Source organism: Stylophora pistillata, chromosome 7 (assembly GCF_964205215.1).
Source record: "Stylophora pistillata chromosome 7, jaStyPist1.2, whole genome shotgun sequence".
NCBI lineage: Eukaryota > Metazoa > Cnidaria > Anthozoa > Scleractinia > Pocilloporidae > Stylophora > Stylophora pistillata.
In genome coordinates, this window is record NC_142525.1 from 28,492,732 (window position 1) to 28,509,374 (window position 16,643).

A 16,643-nucleotide genomic window follows, 5' to 3' on the forward strand; every position below is an offset into this window, starting at 1 on the left:
AAGCAGCAAGGATTTTGCAGCAAGCTTGCACGCTGCAGCTTTGACAGGGGATACCTAATTCCTGCAACAGGAAGGTTAGGAGACACATCACCTTTACAATTAGTTAAAGACATGAAGTAATATCAAAAGGGGTGCAACATGCTTATCGTACCTACAAAATTAAATTTACTTTTCTTGCTTTTTCCATCTCAAATTTTTAAAACTTTAACAAGGAAAGGTTAGTAGAAACACTTGTAGCTAAATACAATGTTCACAAAATGAGATTCCAAGTCAAATTTGCTCACAATGTTACATGCCTTTTTCAGACACGAGTAGAATGTTGCACTTGCCAGGGTCACAAAAAATCATAGCAAAATGGATGTTTAATCATGATATTAACACATAATTAACACCAACAGACAACATAGACAAACTTTAATTCAACATATGATTCAATTCAACTCTACAATCACATATAAACACATAAATAACAATTTTCCTACAAAAAGTAATTTTGATGCTATGAAAATGAAACTTTTGCTGCAAGACTTTCACATAAGAATCCAACCAAAACAGTTTTATATTTGTTGATGTCTTTTCTCTCAATTGTCTTGCAATAAAAGTTCTATTATGAAAAATTATATTTGATAAAACAACTCTAATAAATCTAACTTCGTCTTTATCACAATGGCTCAGCCACTAGTTCATTCATTTCACAAAAATCAAATCAATATCCATTTCACATCTATTGCAAAATAAGTTAATAAAACGGTTTGTAGAAATGCTGTCTAAATTCTTGTTAAAGTTCATTTTCTGTTGTTCGTAACAAAATTTCCGATGGAAGTAGATTGTCATCTCTTTCAGAGTCATCAGCTAAATGAATTTACTTTGTAATGCTCAATAATATCTTTAGGCACTTAAAGTTTATTCTGTCAGTCAACAAACTGTGACTCCTCTTACCTAAATTAAGATAGTTTAAAGTACAAATATTGTCATTTTTCATCTAGATCTGCTGCATTCCAAGACTTGACAACACAGCTGATATTTTACAAAATACATTTATATGTTCTATCTTTCTTAAGTACATACAAAACAATTTCTCAAGTTAAATAGTAAGAGTAGGGTAAGTAAATAACATTCCCAAATAAAATTATTACACATGCAAATATGTGAATGAGTAAAACCCTGATTGACTTCTCTAGAATGTACAAAATAAATCAATGAATGTAACAGATAACATTTTCTCTCTAGTAACAAATAAAGAATAAAAGTTTCACCTATCCGCAGGGACCAAAAGCCCTGAAAGTGTTAAGCAACAATCTCTATTTGTCTCATGCCAGTCACTAAACACTCACAGAGCTTTAGGAAGCTGCAACTCAATCTCAATTTTATAAAATATTTCCTCTGTCTTTTCATGCTAGTTTTTCACATACAACCAACAATGGAGTGGTTGTATGTAACTCTCTTTCTGTCACTGTTTTTAAACTGGAATTATGAAAATCTAAGAAGAACATTGCTTGTTATTTTCAAATGCTTATCTCTATTTCTGGTCAAGGACCTAAAAATTTTTAGATAAGGTTGTTGCTGACAATAACGCACATTGTTGTCATATATTTATTGATCATTAATGGTACTGCAACAGTCTTGAGGTTTCATTCGATTTTTCCCTCCATGCTGTCCTTTACAATGGCCATTTTTCAGAAAAGAACGCAAGAGTTATCTTGATCTCCTCCTCTGAATAAAGTTTGTCTTCTTGAAGACTGATTGGAATAGTCTTTTAATATTGCCTTGCATCCTGGACATGCAAATCTCTCTGAGATGGCAACCAGCTTTGTTTCTTGCTTAGAACAAAGCCGCTGCTTACAACCTTTTATGTCTCAGTCTCCCATTCCTTAAATTCGTGTTCTATCACTTCATTGTTGCCCTCACCCGGTACAATCAATCACACACACACACCCTTAGTACATACAAAAAGAACCGCCCCTGGATCACATGGCATGGGGCGACATAACAAAGGTGGGTGTGGTGGGAGCGGAAGTTAACGTGTAGTTGTTCCAGTACTGGACGTCCATCGACTGGACAGGCTGAGGGTCAATGATTTGGTAGGATGTTTGAGGAGTAGGAGGAGGAGCTAGAGGAGGTGGTGGTGTCGCGGCTGACTCCACAGGCATATAGCCTAACACCTGTGGCTGTACCTGTTGTTGCCACTATTAAACAAGGAACATGAAACGAAACACCATTGTTAGCATGACTCGCTAGCCCTACAGTCCTGGCAAACAAGGAAGCTTGAGTAGTTTCTAAAGAAACTGTTCAAGTCTTATGAGCCAACTGGCCCAAAACTTGTAACTAACCATGCATGTCTACACCATTACAATATCTCAAGAATGTCATGCAAACATACAACAACCACAATGTCACCAAATTTAGTCAAGAAGAAATTAAATCACAACTGATACAAATAGCTAGCTACATATTGTTAAAAGCAGCTATGAGCAAAATGAACCATTCATTTGTTTTTGGGTTGTTGCCTCAAATGAAAGTTAGCTCTCCCTCAAATATTTGATGCTTTCAATGGATTGATGCATGAAAACCCCAAAAAATCTCTGTGATTGTTAGTTTGTTTTGTTTTGTTTTGTCATTTTAGTTTTAGGGGGAGATGCCTTCTCTGGCTAATTTCAAATATCCCCTTTCATTGGGATCACAGGTGTACAAACTGAACATTTCAAATGGCATTTTTTCTGACATCATTTTGTTCTCATAGTGCTCTGTAAATGACCTCTAGTTTGGTGAATAACTTAACATATTTACCTGTGGTACTTGTGTTTGAACCAAAGGAATTCCTGGTGTAAGTAGTGGCACTGAAAATGGTCACATAATATCTTTAATACATGTAAATTTAGCTTGATGACAGCCACTTTTTCAAGTGGAAACACCAAACAAGATCCTGTCTCAGTACGTATATATATATATATATATATGTACATGTTGGTATCTATACCAGGTATATATGTATGAAAATTCACCACTTCCCCAACAGGGCTTAAGGCTAATCAGGATCAATGTGAATAAATTAATGAAAAAAAATCCAGATTGATTGGAGACAGACCAGTTGGCTACATACAAAGTGCAACCAATGCATTGAACAGGGGAAAACCAAGAACAAATCTAGTGAGCAGCAGGGTGAAGGGCTTGAACCCATGAAAACTGGATTTAAAGCCTGGCACCTTAACCACTTGGCAACAGTGCCTCCCCCATCTAAAAGAAATACCTGAAAACAAAATGTTCTACCTACTTGTTGGTATAAGAGATGTGAACTGCAACCCCAAAGGTTGATTAAAGGAAGGTAAAGCAGCTGCTGCCCCTGGCATGACCAGGGGTACTTCCAGAGCAGTTTGTTTCTTGAATGGTTCCCCAAAAGTCTGTGGACAAATAACTGCACAGTTAGTTCATCAGTTTTGAACATGCCCCAACCCAAAGATTAGGGATATTTTGACACTGTTATAACAAATATTTTTTTTTACTCAGAGGCAGTTACGAGACTCATAACAGTGCCTGTAATTGACATACTGTAAGTGACTTGCAAAGATAATTGTTTATCCTTGCTTTTCTATTAGGCGGATGTATCAGATTTAACCTGTAGTTGTAGTGCAGTATTCATCTTGTTACTCCATCAAAAGTCAAATTGACCTTAAAAGCTACATAATGTGAGAGACAGTGCTTATAAACTCCTGCATGAACAGGAATGTCCCAAGAATGCAATATTTTCACAATAACCAACAACAGTTTGTAAGCAAGTCACTGAACGACCCATCCATCTGGAATTAACCAACAGAATGGTCATTGTGTCCTCAAACCACTCTATATACAGGTATGCTCCATTGACATTTTGATATTCATACACAAGAAGACCTATTTCCTTACCATAGTGGAAGTTGTTAGTAAAAAAAAAAACTACCCAGGTAGAATATTTACAATGGACAAACAATTAACCTCTAAATACTTTTGAGTAATAAGAGGTCCAACCTTTAAGCTATGAGCACTTATGGCAGAGGTCTATCTTATTGGGCCGGTTTAGTACAAATATGAAATTGGTTTCAAACATTGCTTGGGTCATGGAGATTAGTAAATTCATACGAGAAAATAACTGAAATTGAAACAAAGAGCTTTGAAGCCAATTTGAGTGCACAGTGAAGGCTTGCTTCAGTGTCACTGTGCTCCCTTATTAGGGAGAGCCCTAAAGCGAACTAAATCACACCTGAGCTGGGGAGGAGACAAAAAAAGGGTTGGAAAACGACATTTGGAACACTATTGAAAGATGTTATTCCAGGTGCTTAAAACTACATCTAGGTGTAGTAGCTATAGCCTGCTTGGACCTACAAAAGCAAAAGGCAATTTAGTACCAGTTCAGTCAATGTATCATGTGGCCTCTTGCGGCTACCCTCCAGCTAAGTCAGCAAAAGGCGGTGTGCAAGCACAAAAGGAATGCCAGCCAGCCAGCAGCATGATGTAAGCAATTTCAGCAACGGCACATGAAAAAAGACAAGCAAAATGCAAGTCATGATTTATGCAAATTGCTGCTAAACTTCACAAGCCTCAAGCATGCACAGTGACAGGCGTAAGCAGTTAGGATTCAACATCTCTACAGTACAGCAACCCAAGGCTAGCACTTGAAACTAACACTTTAAAAATGCTATGTCATGACCTGTGCACCATGAAATCTTCTGCCAAAAGTTTTCCAATTAATCACCATCAATTGATTTGAATCTGCTGCAACCTAAGCAGCACTAATTGTCCTTTCTTGCTTTATAATTGCCCCTTTTGTGTTTTTCTAATGTCTCCATCATGTTCTTCAAGCGAAACACCATAAAAATGATTCAAAATATTATGATGTAGGTCTGGTTGTCTGAGACATTTTCACTTACTTTGATCTATGCATTAATGTTGTGATGACAAATAATAAAAAAAAAGAACAGTTGGTTCTTCACCTAAGCTAGCCTTACAATTGCTGATTTTGGCTGTGAGATGTCAATCACTGGCTTGATGCATAGTTTATGTGACTATGTATAACTAAACCTACATCTCAAATAGTTGCATTAGCATGCATGCATGCATGCAAGTCAAGTACTGTGCACCTAATGCATTCTGCATTGCAGGTTTGCCTATTCTACAAGTTGTACTGTTGAACCACTTCCTAAATAACAACAATAGAGTTTTCAATCGGTGATCAGATTGGATCAGACGATTCTAAGTTCTCAATCATCTTCTTAATACAAATTGTATGCAAGCTGCTCAGCTGTTATCTTAACTAACACTGGCTTCTATTAGCATTGAGCAAGGCTGAGTTTTCTGCAGTAGAATTTAACACACTTGTGCTTAAGCTTACTTTTGCCGGGTGGTATTCATGTAAATAATTTTTGACAAAGGATTCAGTATTATACGTTTAACTACACATTTAACTAACAAGAATATTACAAGTCTCGCTATTTGCAGTTTAAAGCACAAATTATCTTACGCATTTGTTTTTCTAAAGGCACAATTAAGTAACATTTGCTTCATTTGATGATGGTGGCCAGTTACTTAAATTAAGTTACATCATTTTCCTATATACATTGGTGTATCTGAGAAATTTGATTATTGGGCCAAAATCTTGGGTGTTCAGTTTTATCAATTTATCTCATTCAAGCCATCAAAAGATTATCCCATCCTTGGGGAATGGAACATGGTTTACTGTTACACTATCACTGATTATCTTACACCATTTTGAAACACATTCATCAAGCATGCAAAACAAAGCCATGCACTCATGCAAATTAAACAAATTATGTGTCAATCAACTCAAAAATGAGTACATTTGAGCCAGTTGTCATGTACAAGGTTCTGACCTCCCAAACTGAAACTTAATAATTCTTTGTTAAAAATGAAGACCACACTACTCACCGGTATTGACTGCTGTTGAGCAGCTCTGACTCTCCCCTGAAGATGCGCTGGCGGATGAAAGTATCGGCACATTTCCCTCTGACATCTTCCCTTCATAAAGTCCATACAAACTGTGATCATACCATCTGTACTATCAATAGACGCATGTGGAGGAGGGTGTGCAAATCTGCACTCCTCTCTTGAACATGATCCTCTCTGATATTCTCGACATACCTTGAAAAGAAGATACAATTCAGTTTAAAAAAATAATGCTATGAAAGTGAAAGTGATGGCTTGTGCACACCTTGAAAAGAAAGTAAACATTCCCATTAAAAATCATGCTATGAAAGTGAAAGTGATGGCTTTATAAAAATAGAGAATTTCTATAAGTACTTTTCCATTTTATCAATGATTCATGTTAATGCTATTTTTCCCACGATACCCTTAGTGTTTCAATTGTATTTGTTTTTATTTTGCTTAGTAACGCTGAGAGTGATTTCAGAGTCTTAAGCCAGATAAGGCCCATTTAATCACATACATGTACAACCATAAAATAAAGTCTTTGTGTGCAAAAATGTGGTAATGTAGTCTGATCATGTAAAGCAGTCTAGGCAGTCTTGAAAAGGATTGGTGTCAGTGGTATTTCTTTCTGTCTTAACAACTGAGTGGAAGTCACCATCACAGTGAAGTGAGAGGATGAAAGTCAGTTAGGGTTTATATGTCTTGCTCACAAAAACTGAAGAAAATTAAGTTTTGCTGCCATGTTATCAGCTGTAAGACTTTGACTACTGCAACTTCAGCCTTGACCCTTGACAAATTCCCCTTTAGCTGTCAGAATATCAATCCCTGTTGCACAAAATTTTTCAGGGCAGCCCTCACAATGAGGGTAAGACTTACTGATCAATGGTTTCTCCTGGGTTGAAACAATGTAGTGACTTAAGATATCACTTGATATCTGTCTTAATATATTAACCTACGTTAATATACAATAGTTGAAAAACTTAAGGTCTCTGACCTCCAATTTGTCAGACTTGTCTAGTCGTCTCGAGGGACTTTGAGCCAGGGCTGATGCATCAGGCAGAAAAGCAACAGGATGTTGAAGATATGTTCCATTTGATGCAGGAACACTTAATGGCCATGCTGATATCTGAAATGAATTGGGTTCAGATGTTATATTAAAAATTACCCTTTCTCAAACTGTTAAAACAAAGAAAACAAGAATTCAAGACACAATCAGACACTTATTAAGCAGACCACAAAGTAAGAATTTTCTGCACCGCTTGCAAGAAAAAATACTACAATTCTGAATGAGATATACATTTCTTTCCAATTACTTTTACATGATCTTTGCAAAGAACATATTCAAGTACTGAATGTTATCTCTCATTTCCTTCTCAGACAAAGGGCTGGTTTTCTCTTGTTCAACAATTTTGTGAGAATTCCTGAACACCTCTCTTTAAATACATTGTCTCTCAAAAATGGTACATCATTTTCAAACCCTTTTGCCTGACATTACAAGAACTTAATTTTGCATTTATTCTTTCCATGCAATAACTTTATTTATCTAGAAAGTATCTTACAAATGAGGGATTTGTCAGCATCTGTTGAGCAATTGGAGCAAAGGCTTGCTGCTGAATAGCTATCTGCTGTTGTTGCTGTTGCTGTTGTTGTAGAAGACGGCCATTGTTCTCCATCTGAGCTTTTATATGCTTTGGGGGATGTAAATATTTGCACTTTTCTCTATGGCAACGCCCCTGAAACAATAACAAATATTAAATGTCAAAACACAATGTGCAAAGCATAAAATTCCTGAGAAATTATTGGTTGGTTTGAGTGTCTTTAGCCTCATAAAGCATTCTTCTTGTGTGTCAATGACTAGCTTCCTGTTCCTTTTAAACTTTATCTTTGCAATAGTCTTGGCTTATAATTTAGAATGACCAGTGCATGCATGTGTAAGTTGATAATTCTTTACATCAATCTCCAGGTCCTGAATTTTTCTATGACACTACTTCTGTCTAAGGGATAAATCAAAGGATGTTCACAAATGAAATGTTTCAAAACAAAAAAAAGGTTTTGCGATTACCACCATAGATAGGGGGTTCTAATCCCATTACTACACAAAATAAAAGGTTAACCTTAACAAACTGAAAAAAAAAAAAAAAAGAATCTGGTATAAACGTTGTCTAGACATGTAGTCTGCAAATCAGTGTGAATCAAAAAAAAATATATATATATATATATACATATATATAAATATGGAAAAATTTAATGGGACTCAACACCATTTTGTTCCAAATAAAGGTTGAAAAGCGTAATTTTCTTTCAATCACAATTGACCATTTAAAAGATTTGCTTTTAACCTTGGAACTTTCACTGATGTATAACAGTGCCTGTCTGTGTTAGTTACTACATGCAATATAGACAGATTAATCTGGGTGGCTCTAAAGAAGCTTAGCATATCTCTCTTAAAGACACTTGACAGCTTTTTTTAGCAAGCCCAATCTTGTAATTAACTTACTGCTAACCACTCTGGTAAAAGCTACAAATAGGTAAAAAGAGTTAAAGAAACAAAACAAGGCCACAAACAAGGCCAGATGGACAAAAATCAAAACTTGCATGCCTTTGAAGTCTACTCAATTTAAAAATGTGCACTGACATCAAGAATCACTAAATTTGTATTAGACAAGGGACATTAAGTCAACCCAGTGCAATATCACCCACAGTCTGGCTTCCTCTTTTTTTTTGCCCTCCCATGAATTAATGGGACAAATTTGAATTAGTTTAAATATTGAGATTAACCACCCCACAGGTGAAAACATAACAACCTGCTCTTTACTCCAGTCAAGTTGGGTACCTCAGATATTTGTTACCCCATTCACAAATTCAGACCAGACAGGAGAGGCTTAACCTTAACAAGACAACCTAACCTGCTTAGACTGACACAAGAGGGCTTAAAACTACAATAATTAAACAGCATGCCTTAACACATGCAAATAAAAATTCTCACAATATAAATGAACATTTCCTTAACAATATAACTTAAGCAAGAGCCTGTTGTGACTGTGCACACCCTGTTTAAAAATTGCCTCCTAATTTCCTAACGACATCATTAAATTTAACATTATTTTACAATTCACTGCATCTATTGAAAAATTTTATTATTAGTGAACAGACACCAAGAAGTACTAGGAAATCATTTTAAATTTTCATTACCCATTGTTAGTGCAGAATTTAAACATCTTGCGACGCAAATATTATCACAAGCAAAACTGGTGTCTCTCTTTGGCCACTTATTTTCAATAGAGAGCAACTGCTAAAATGTGTTTTATCCTAACAGTACTCTTCAATGACATGTAAATTGTCACTAGACACGACAAAAAGCTTCAAACTTGTCTCGAATTTGAAAAATGCATGTCAACTAGAGATTGTCCACTGGACCATTAAATGACAAGTCATTGTGTGTGAGCTAAACAAAAGATTGAATTTGACAAAAAATTTATACAGTTAAAGTTTTCACAATGTTGGCAACTTGACATCATTGTTGTCAGAAAAAAAAAAACCAGCAAGGCAGGTTTAAAAGGCTCCCAAAACTTCTGAAAAGCTAGTTCTATCATAGTGAAGCCATCAGATAATTTCTGCTACCAGAACAATCTGAAATTCTCTCAGAAAAAGAAGGATAAAACTCCACATAGAACTAATCAATCAAAATTTTCCTTAAAAGCTACACATTTCAGGAAGCACTAACCAAAATATTTCTTTGAAAAAGAATCACAGACAAAGCTCAAAATCGTTCACCGCAACATGCAGCAATATTCAACAGTAATCAGGCAATTTATTTCATATGAGTAATAGCCCACATTTATATTAGATATATAACCATTTCTTTTTATCATTATAAAGATTAAGGTCTCAAAGGATTTACACCGACACGGAAATCCCTTTTGCCAAATGAGAACGACTCCAAAAATCGATGGCACAGGAAGTTTTAAACACGAGTCAAGTTTCTTTTGTCTCAAGAACACGGACTGAAGCAATACTGGGAAAATTTCAATTTCTGTCACGCAAACCGCGTGCAACAAGAAATTAAACAGTGATGCTCACAATACTCAAAGCAAACTTTTTAATGATCCAATCAACAATCGCGTGATTATTACAAGAAAACAGATTTCACCCCGGGCACGCAATTTTATTATCTTTGAGAGAGGATATAAAATTCACGAAACATTTTTGCCAACGAAAATGCGTGCATTATCTCGCAAATTACGTAATTTCTTTTAATTTCAGTACACGTTAAGAACGCAGTGGTAAATTTTAACCTTTCTTTCAATATCGTGAGTCGAGAGGAAAAGAACAAAGAATGTGTCAACCCATATGTTGATAATCGAATCCACTTGCTGCGTTTCCGACCTGAAACTCACGTAACGTGAAAAAAGATTTTACAAATTGCATGCTTCGATTTTGTCAATAGGAAACCCGTGTATTCGTTTCGTAAGCAGAAAGACAGATCAATTTTAACTTGACGTGTTTTAATTGTTCTCAACAGTTGAAAGACAAAATCGAACAGAAGGAGATTCACGAATTTGCCCATCGGTCACGAAAACTTAATCAACAATTACTCGGATGAGTCCACGAGTCTTTAACGAAACCTAAACACGCAATGATAAATTCTGGATTCATGGCACACGAAATAGCAAACTCTTAACTATTTTGACACCCACACAACATGCCACAACATGGTATTCATCGCCGGTTTTACGCAGTTTAGCAACGAATATTGGTCCAGTTAAACAAATGAGCCACAAACATAGTTTAGACCACTGGCATAGCCACTTAGACGATTCACAATCAAAGTTTGAAGTAGTTTTAAGAGAAACACATCTCATTTCCTTAAAAATATTGAACTGTTGATGTTGCATAAGCCAAACGCAGCGGAAAATCGTAGTGCCTATATAACCTTACTTATTGTGAAAGAAAAAATATCGCTGTGACAACTCTTGTGAAATTTTTCGTGGAAAATCATTCCTTCACGTACTTTTTCGGAAAAGCGCAGTCATAACACGCTCGCAAACTTAAGGGAAAGTTATAGACCCGCAAAAAACTTGTTTCGTAGTGACCGACGCAACAAGTACTCGAAAATCTCTACCAACAAAAGAAAGTTTGAAGATTATGGCCATAAAGCGCGGAAATGACACCGCAAGCACTCCATTTTCCCACAAAAATATCCCCTCTAAGAGAAAAACGTAGATACCTTCAAAGAGTCGAAACAAGCCGTGACTTTTCCATTCTGTATGAGCACATGAGCGGGTGGATGGGCGAATCTACATTCGTCCTCTGTTCTTGAACACTTTCCACGCTGAAATTCCCTGCAAACTTCGACGAGTAACCATCGAGGATCTTTGCCCATGACTGGGACTATCATCTTTGGAATGAGTCCTTCTGATGTGTCCTTATCAGTAAACAAATACCTACCAAGGAAAGGTGGAAATCATGGATGAAAAAAGTTTTTTATACGGCAGAGCCAACGATGCAAACGCGATTTTCCCGATATTTCTAGCAGTTAGGGGAATTTGTATTTGGCAACAAAAGTCTGCGCATGCTCACTTCCACGAAAACAGCGCGGGCTCAAATTACATAACAATGAGTCATCAATTACTTGTCGAGGTCAGGGTCATGGCGCAAGTAAAATTCGCATTAATTTCTGGCTATAGTCACGGAAAATGATATAAAGACATTAATTCTGTAAGTTTTCTTTGTTATTTCGGAAATAAAAGGGAAAATATACTTTATTCGTCGAGAATTAAGACTCGTGACTCAGCTGCTTGTGACGCATCACGCGAGTACGTGATGGATCGTGCACCTTGGCCCCAGCCCGCGCGATTACGTCATCACCAAGAGTGATTTAAAATAGTGTTAGGCCTTTGTTCGCTTTTCCGCTTCAGAGGGCCGAGAAAGAGAGTGGTCAAATGCCACAAAACCGCATCAAACGGTCGGCTCTCTCGATCTCCAGCTGTCCAGTCAAAGAATAAGGAATCGAAGAAAGGCAACCGCATCTGATTTAAATGTTTAGAGGTGGTAACACAATGGCTGTGACACAGTTGACAACCGGCACGACAAAATTTTCATGCCGCCGTTCGAATTGACACGGAAATAACTCACTCGTAATTTCCAAGAGGGTTTTTCGTCATGGTAGACATCCCAAACTTTCAACTTCTCGGAGAAAAAGACATTCGCGTGTCTCTACATTTTCGTGCATTTTTTGCATAAACCAAAAAACCGGGGCCTAAAGCAATTTTCCTCCGTGGGAGGTAAAACTTTCTTACATAAACCCAGCCGTTGTTTAGACCCTATTTGTTCCGTTGAAACTATACAATGTGTTCATCGTGAACTTGCTATCGGCTCTGCGAGGAGCCGATGAAGTCCCTCTCTTTTCCTAAAACGTGAATCGGTTCGAGATCTTAGATCTCCGATCGGCAAAATCTTAATTAGCAAACATTTTCATTGCTGATTACAGTCACCTGTGTTCGCTGATTATCACTGCCTTAAAAGGTGAGGCAATACCAAAATTGGACATTTCTCTTTTCCGCTGAGTGTATCAATAAACATGCTATCTCCTGATTTTACTAATACTGTAAACAAGCGCACCCCTCTTAGGTTTGAGACAGTCACAGACTTCGTTGATGTGAACGCGTATATTTCACTACGGAATCCAATCGCATTTACACTAGCTTGTAGACTTCTTCAGCTCGCTGAAATATATATATAGGTATTCAGCGAAGAAAAATTATATTGTATTTTTCTGATCAAAAATTACCAGAGCAATCCTGCCGGCATTCTCTAAGCAGATCTGAATTTGCGACTACAAAACTTTCACTTAAAAATTCCACAGCAAAAAGTTTCGCACGTCCTTTGGAAACCCATTTGATCGAAGAAACTCGTCAAAGATTAACAAATGTTTCCTTTCGTGCTTATGGAGAACCAGGTTTATGCATTTCGTGACCGGAGTCTCTTACGGAAAGGGTAAAACACCCCATCATGCAAGCCTAAACAAAATCAAAAATGCGCGCTGAGTTTTACCTCCTACAGATCTACCTGATGATGTTTCGATCTTCCCGTGCCCAATGTTAGCTTTTATTCGTGATTGCCTTGTCATCAGTGTCTTCCTAAGATGTTTATTTTTCTCATGCTCACGAGATTTGGAAAAAAAAAAGTGCTGCAAATGTGGAACTCTCGTGTTGACTGAACTGGTGATCACGAAAACACGAAATACAACAGGCAAAGTGGGTCTATCAATTCTTCTTCCCTCCATTCTAGAGTTAATGCATTCACATGAGAGGTACAATGCCAGACCTTTCTCTTTTTTATCGCTGAGCTTCATTTTCTTCCTGCAAATAACTTAGAATCGCTTTTGAAACTGTTCGTGAGAAGAGTGTCTGACATTAAATTTTTAACTACAGTTGACTCTCTTGTGAAATCTCTTTCTTCCAGTTGCGTAAAGCTTCCCAGAGTGCGAGCCTTTCAAAGGAACCTGACGGGGATCTGCTCAGACAGGTTTAAAGAAAAAAAACGATTTCTCCTCCGCTAACAGTTGGCAAGTTTCATTCCCACTTCATAGCAGAATGCTACCGGAAGCCCATAACTAAGAAAATCCGACAAAAACAAGCTAGCCTGTTTCGTGAATTGAAGTTCGCAAATTTTGTGAATTTGAGGAGATATCTAAGTTTTCTAACTAAACCAAATATATATAGAGATCTTTAACTCAATTATCAAACAGTTGGTTCAAGCTATTCAAAGCCTTGATCTGAAAAAGAGAAGTAACAATTCCGAGATGACTTCATCGTTCTTTGTTGCACCAACACATACTTTCATTGAATTTTTTTTCTCGACATTTCTAAAAGCCCCCGCAATATAACAATGATTGTAATTGTCGGTATTGTGGGCTGAGCGTAACAGAAATAAACTTTACAGGTTCAATCGCGGCCAGGCACAACTGTTCAGTGACAAAACACACAAAGAATTACCCACGTTTACGCCGTCCTGACAGTGAAGCGCTAAATTCAACCCTCAACGAAGTTTATCTCTCAGGGGAAATTGATCTTCGAATTATCAAGGAAGCTCGTCAAACAGAATCAAAACTGTTAATTGCAGTAGTTACCTCCGAAACCCACGCACGTGTGTTAAAATGCTTGCTTTCTTTTAAAGCGATAAAAGGAACTGTGACTGAACTTCCTGTCTTTTAATGGCGATTCAATCCGTCAAAGAAATTTTGAAACCTCCTCCATCTAAAGGACTTTGTTTTTTGTTGTGATTTCCCTTACACGCCTTTTCGCACGTATCACGAAAGGGTGTTGTTCTGTCTAAAGTGCTGCTTAAAATTTGTTACCAAAAACAATTTCGACACAAAATTGAGCGCAGCACAACTTTGTCACGGACTTCAGGCAGTCGGCCAACGTGTTGGATAAACAGAAATAAAAGACTGCATTGATAAGATTTAGGCCTTTTGTTTTCATTGAAAGAATTAAATATCCATTCTTTGAAGTAAAACTGAGAGTTAAGAAAGGAAATATAGAATCTTGGCAATTCCGAACCCGGCGTTGCTTTGAACGTGACAACCACGCATAATTTCCTCAGAATTTTAAAATAAACCGTCAGTGTTATTTCGGGTCATTATGAAACGCCGAAATTGAAATTTAATTTGCTACAAACGCCAACACTATGTATGGACGCTAATCAAATAAGTTTTTGGCTCGCTTCACAGTTCGATTGAGAGAAGACAAAGGCAAGATTCTGTGAAGTTCGACTCGGTCACTGCTGACGGAAGCATATCTCTTCGCTTCTGTCATGCTAAGAAACTTGACTATTGTTTCGTTCAAATAAATATTTCAGCACAAACCTGGGAAGATGTGTAGGAGGTTGGATCGATCTGTTGAGGAATGCTTCATTCATTTTATGCTCTATGGTGACTTTTTGACGCGTTTAAATTAAAAAAAAACGCACTTTTCTTCAAAGCATGGGTCAAACGTTCTCTCTGCACGCGACCATGACACATACTGTACCAACAGGGAGTTTGACAGCGAGCATGCGCGCCGCGGACGTAAACGTCCGCGTGTGCATAGCTGCGGTAAACGGAGGAACCGCGCCCATCTCATACGAGTACTGTCCGAAACACCTCAAATATTTCTAAACAAGCAAACGATTGGGAGGACAAACAAAATCCTGAACCGTGTAAAATGGCAAGAGTTCCAGCTTTGTTTTATTCATTTAAGCACGCGGTCAACGACCTTAGCTTCTCTCAGAAAGTCATCTTTTATCGACTTGCTTGATAAATAACCGGAAACTTGAACAAAAACTACAAGAAGCCTTGTTGTTTCAGTTCTTTCCACAAAGAGCTTAAAAAGCCGATCACCGAAAGCAGTCGAGTCTTATTCAGGAAATGGCGTAAATATTTAGCGACTTTTTGATTTACCAAAAACCGGATACAACCTCACCAAGGGCAAATTTGCCGATGGTAAATTCGTAAACACTGCGATTAAGATATTTCAATCTCAGCTGCATGAAACCAATAGTTCATTCACCAGTCTTCTGTCATCTTTGACTGTTATCTTTCCTGAATACCCTTTTCTGCCTTTGTTTATCGCTACCGCGTGCGAAAACAGAAATTGTGCGACGTCAACCTCGCCATATTTACCATTCCCAGGGAGAAACTATTTTTTGCAATTCAAATACAAACAACTGATATTGGGTGAGTACTGATAAACACGTACGAGCAGGTTTTGCAGCTCAAGTTAGGACGGTACTGGTTGTAAACTAATAAACACGGTGTTGTGGCTTTGAAGTTTCTGAAAACCATTTTCCGAGAAGGCGCTAAATATAGCAACTTAACGAGAAACGCAAAATCTCTTATTTTCGTGAAATCCATAATTGTCCTCAGTCATGCATGGTTTCGGCTGTCTGCGGAAATTTTTGCGACATTTTAATGGTTGCCACTGAAGCACTCATTTTCTCTTTCGGAAACAGATGCTTGAAATCACCATTTCGCAGGAAAACTAAACGGGAAAAACAACTTTAGGGAAAACAAGTAAAATATCGGAAACCGCTCCACTCAGAACCTATTCAACGCTCTGTCTTAATTTTGCAAGAACCACGCTTTGTTACAGGTCCCAATTCTGTCGGTTCAGGCCTGAACGTGCGTCATGCGTGCGTGTCTTTCGTGAGAAGGGTTTCAAGTACAGAATTAGACAACAATTTTATTGTGTCAAGAATCGCTTCGAATGAAAGTATCCACGGAAAAGACTTGTTGTATAATTCTGTACTCGAAACCCTTCTCACGAAAGACACGCACGCATGACGCAGTTATCAGTTCTTGTCTTTCTATCACAGAAAAGGTTAACGATTGTCTTGTCCGAGTGGCATGTTCTTAAATAAAGTAAACCTTAACGTCGTGTATTGTATCTAATCTATAAATTGTTGCAAATATATCCTTCCGGAGTTTAAAATGTCTGCGAGTCCATAATTAATTAAAAATGAAACTCGTTCGATCGATACAGCCATTCTGAACTGAAACCAAACTGATCTAATGTTACCAGAGCTTCAATGTAGTAATCAGTTGACATATCACAAAATCGCGTTTCAGCGAAAAACAAACTTACGCACTCAGTTTGAAGTGTACTCACAACAACTGTACTCGTGCAGCAACTTGTCCTTTTGTAATAAGCTAAGGAAGTAAAAAGGCTTAATTTGGCCGTGCGCGG

At 37.5% G+C, this 16,643-nt stretch overlaps 1 protein-coding gene across 4 annotated transcripts in view; it reads right to left on the reverse strand.

Annotated features, from left to right (window-relative positions):
* Positions 1 to 15,163, reverse strand: part of LOC111330598 (muscleblind-like protein 3) — a 22,990-nt gene extending 7,827 nt beyond the window's left edge. The window contains exons 1-9 of one of the 4 annotated variants that reach the window (XM_022935479.2): positions 14,786 to 15,161; positions 11,144 to 11,360; positions 7,476 to 7,649; positions 6,911 to 7,042; positions 5,917 to 6,129; positions 4,380 to 4,424; positions 3,272 to 3,398; positions 2,788 to 2,837; positions 398 to 2,186 (exon numbers count right to left, since the gene is read on the reverse strand). In XM_022935479.2, the coding sequence (XP_022791214.1) occupies positions 1,968 to 2,186; positions 2,788 to 2,837; positions 3,272 to 3,398; positions 4,380 to 4,424; positions 5,917 to 6,129; positions 6,911 to 7,042; positions 7,476 to 7,649; positions 11,144 to 11,360; positions 14,786 to 14,838 (1,230 nt within the window). In that variant the 5' untranslated portion in view covers positions 14,839 to 15,161 and the 3' untranslated portion in view covers positions 398 to 1,967. Of the gene's footprint in view, positions 1 to 397; positions 2,187 to 2,787; positions 2,838 to 3,271; positions 3,399 to 4,379; positions 4,425 to 5,916; positions 6,130 to 6,910; positions 7,043 to 7,475; positions 7,650 to 11,143; positions 11,361 to 14,785 lie in introns of those variants that run through there. The other 3 variants (XM_022935478.2, XM_022935481.2, XM_022935480.2) reach the window with 3 other exon arrangements.
* Positions 15,164 to 16,643: the final 1,480 nt, after the last annotated feature.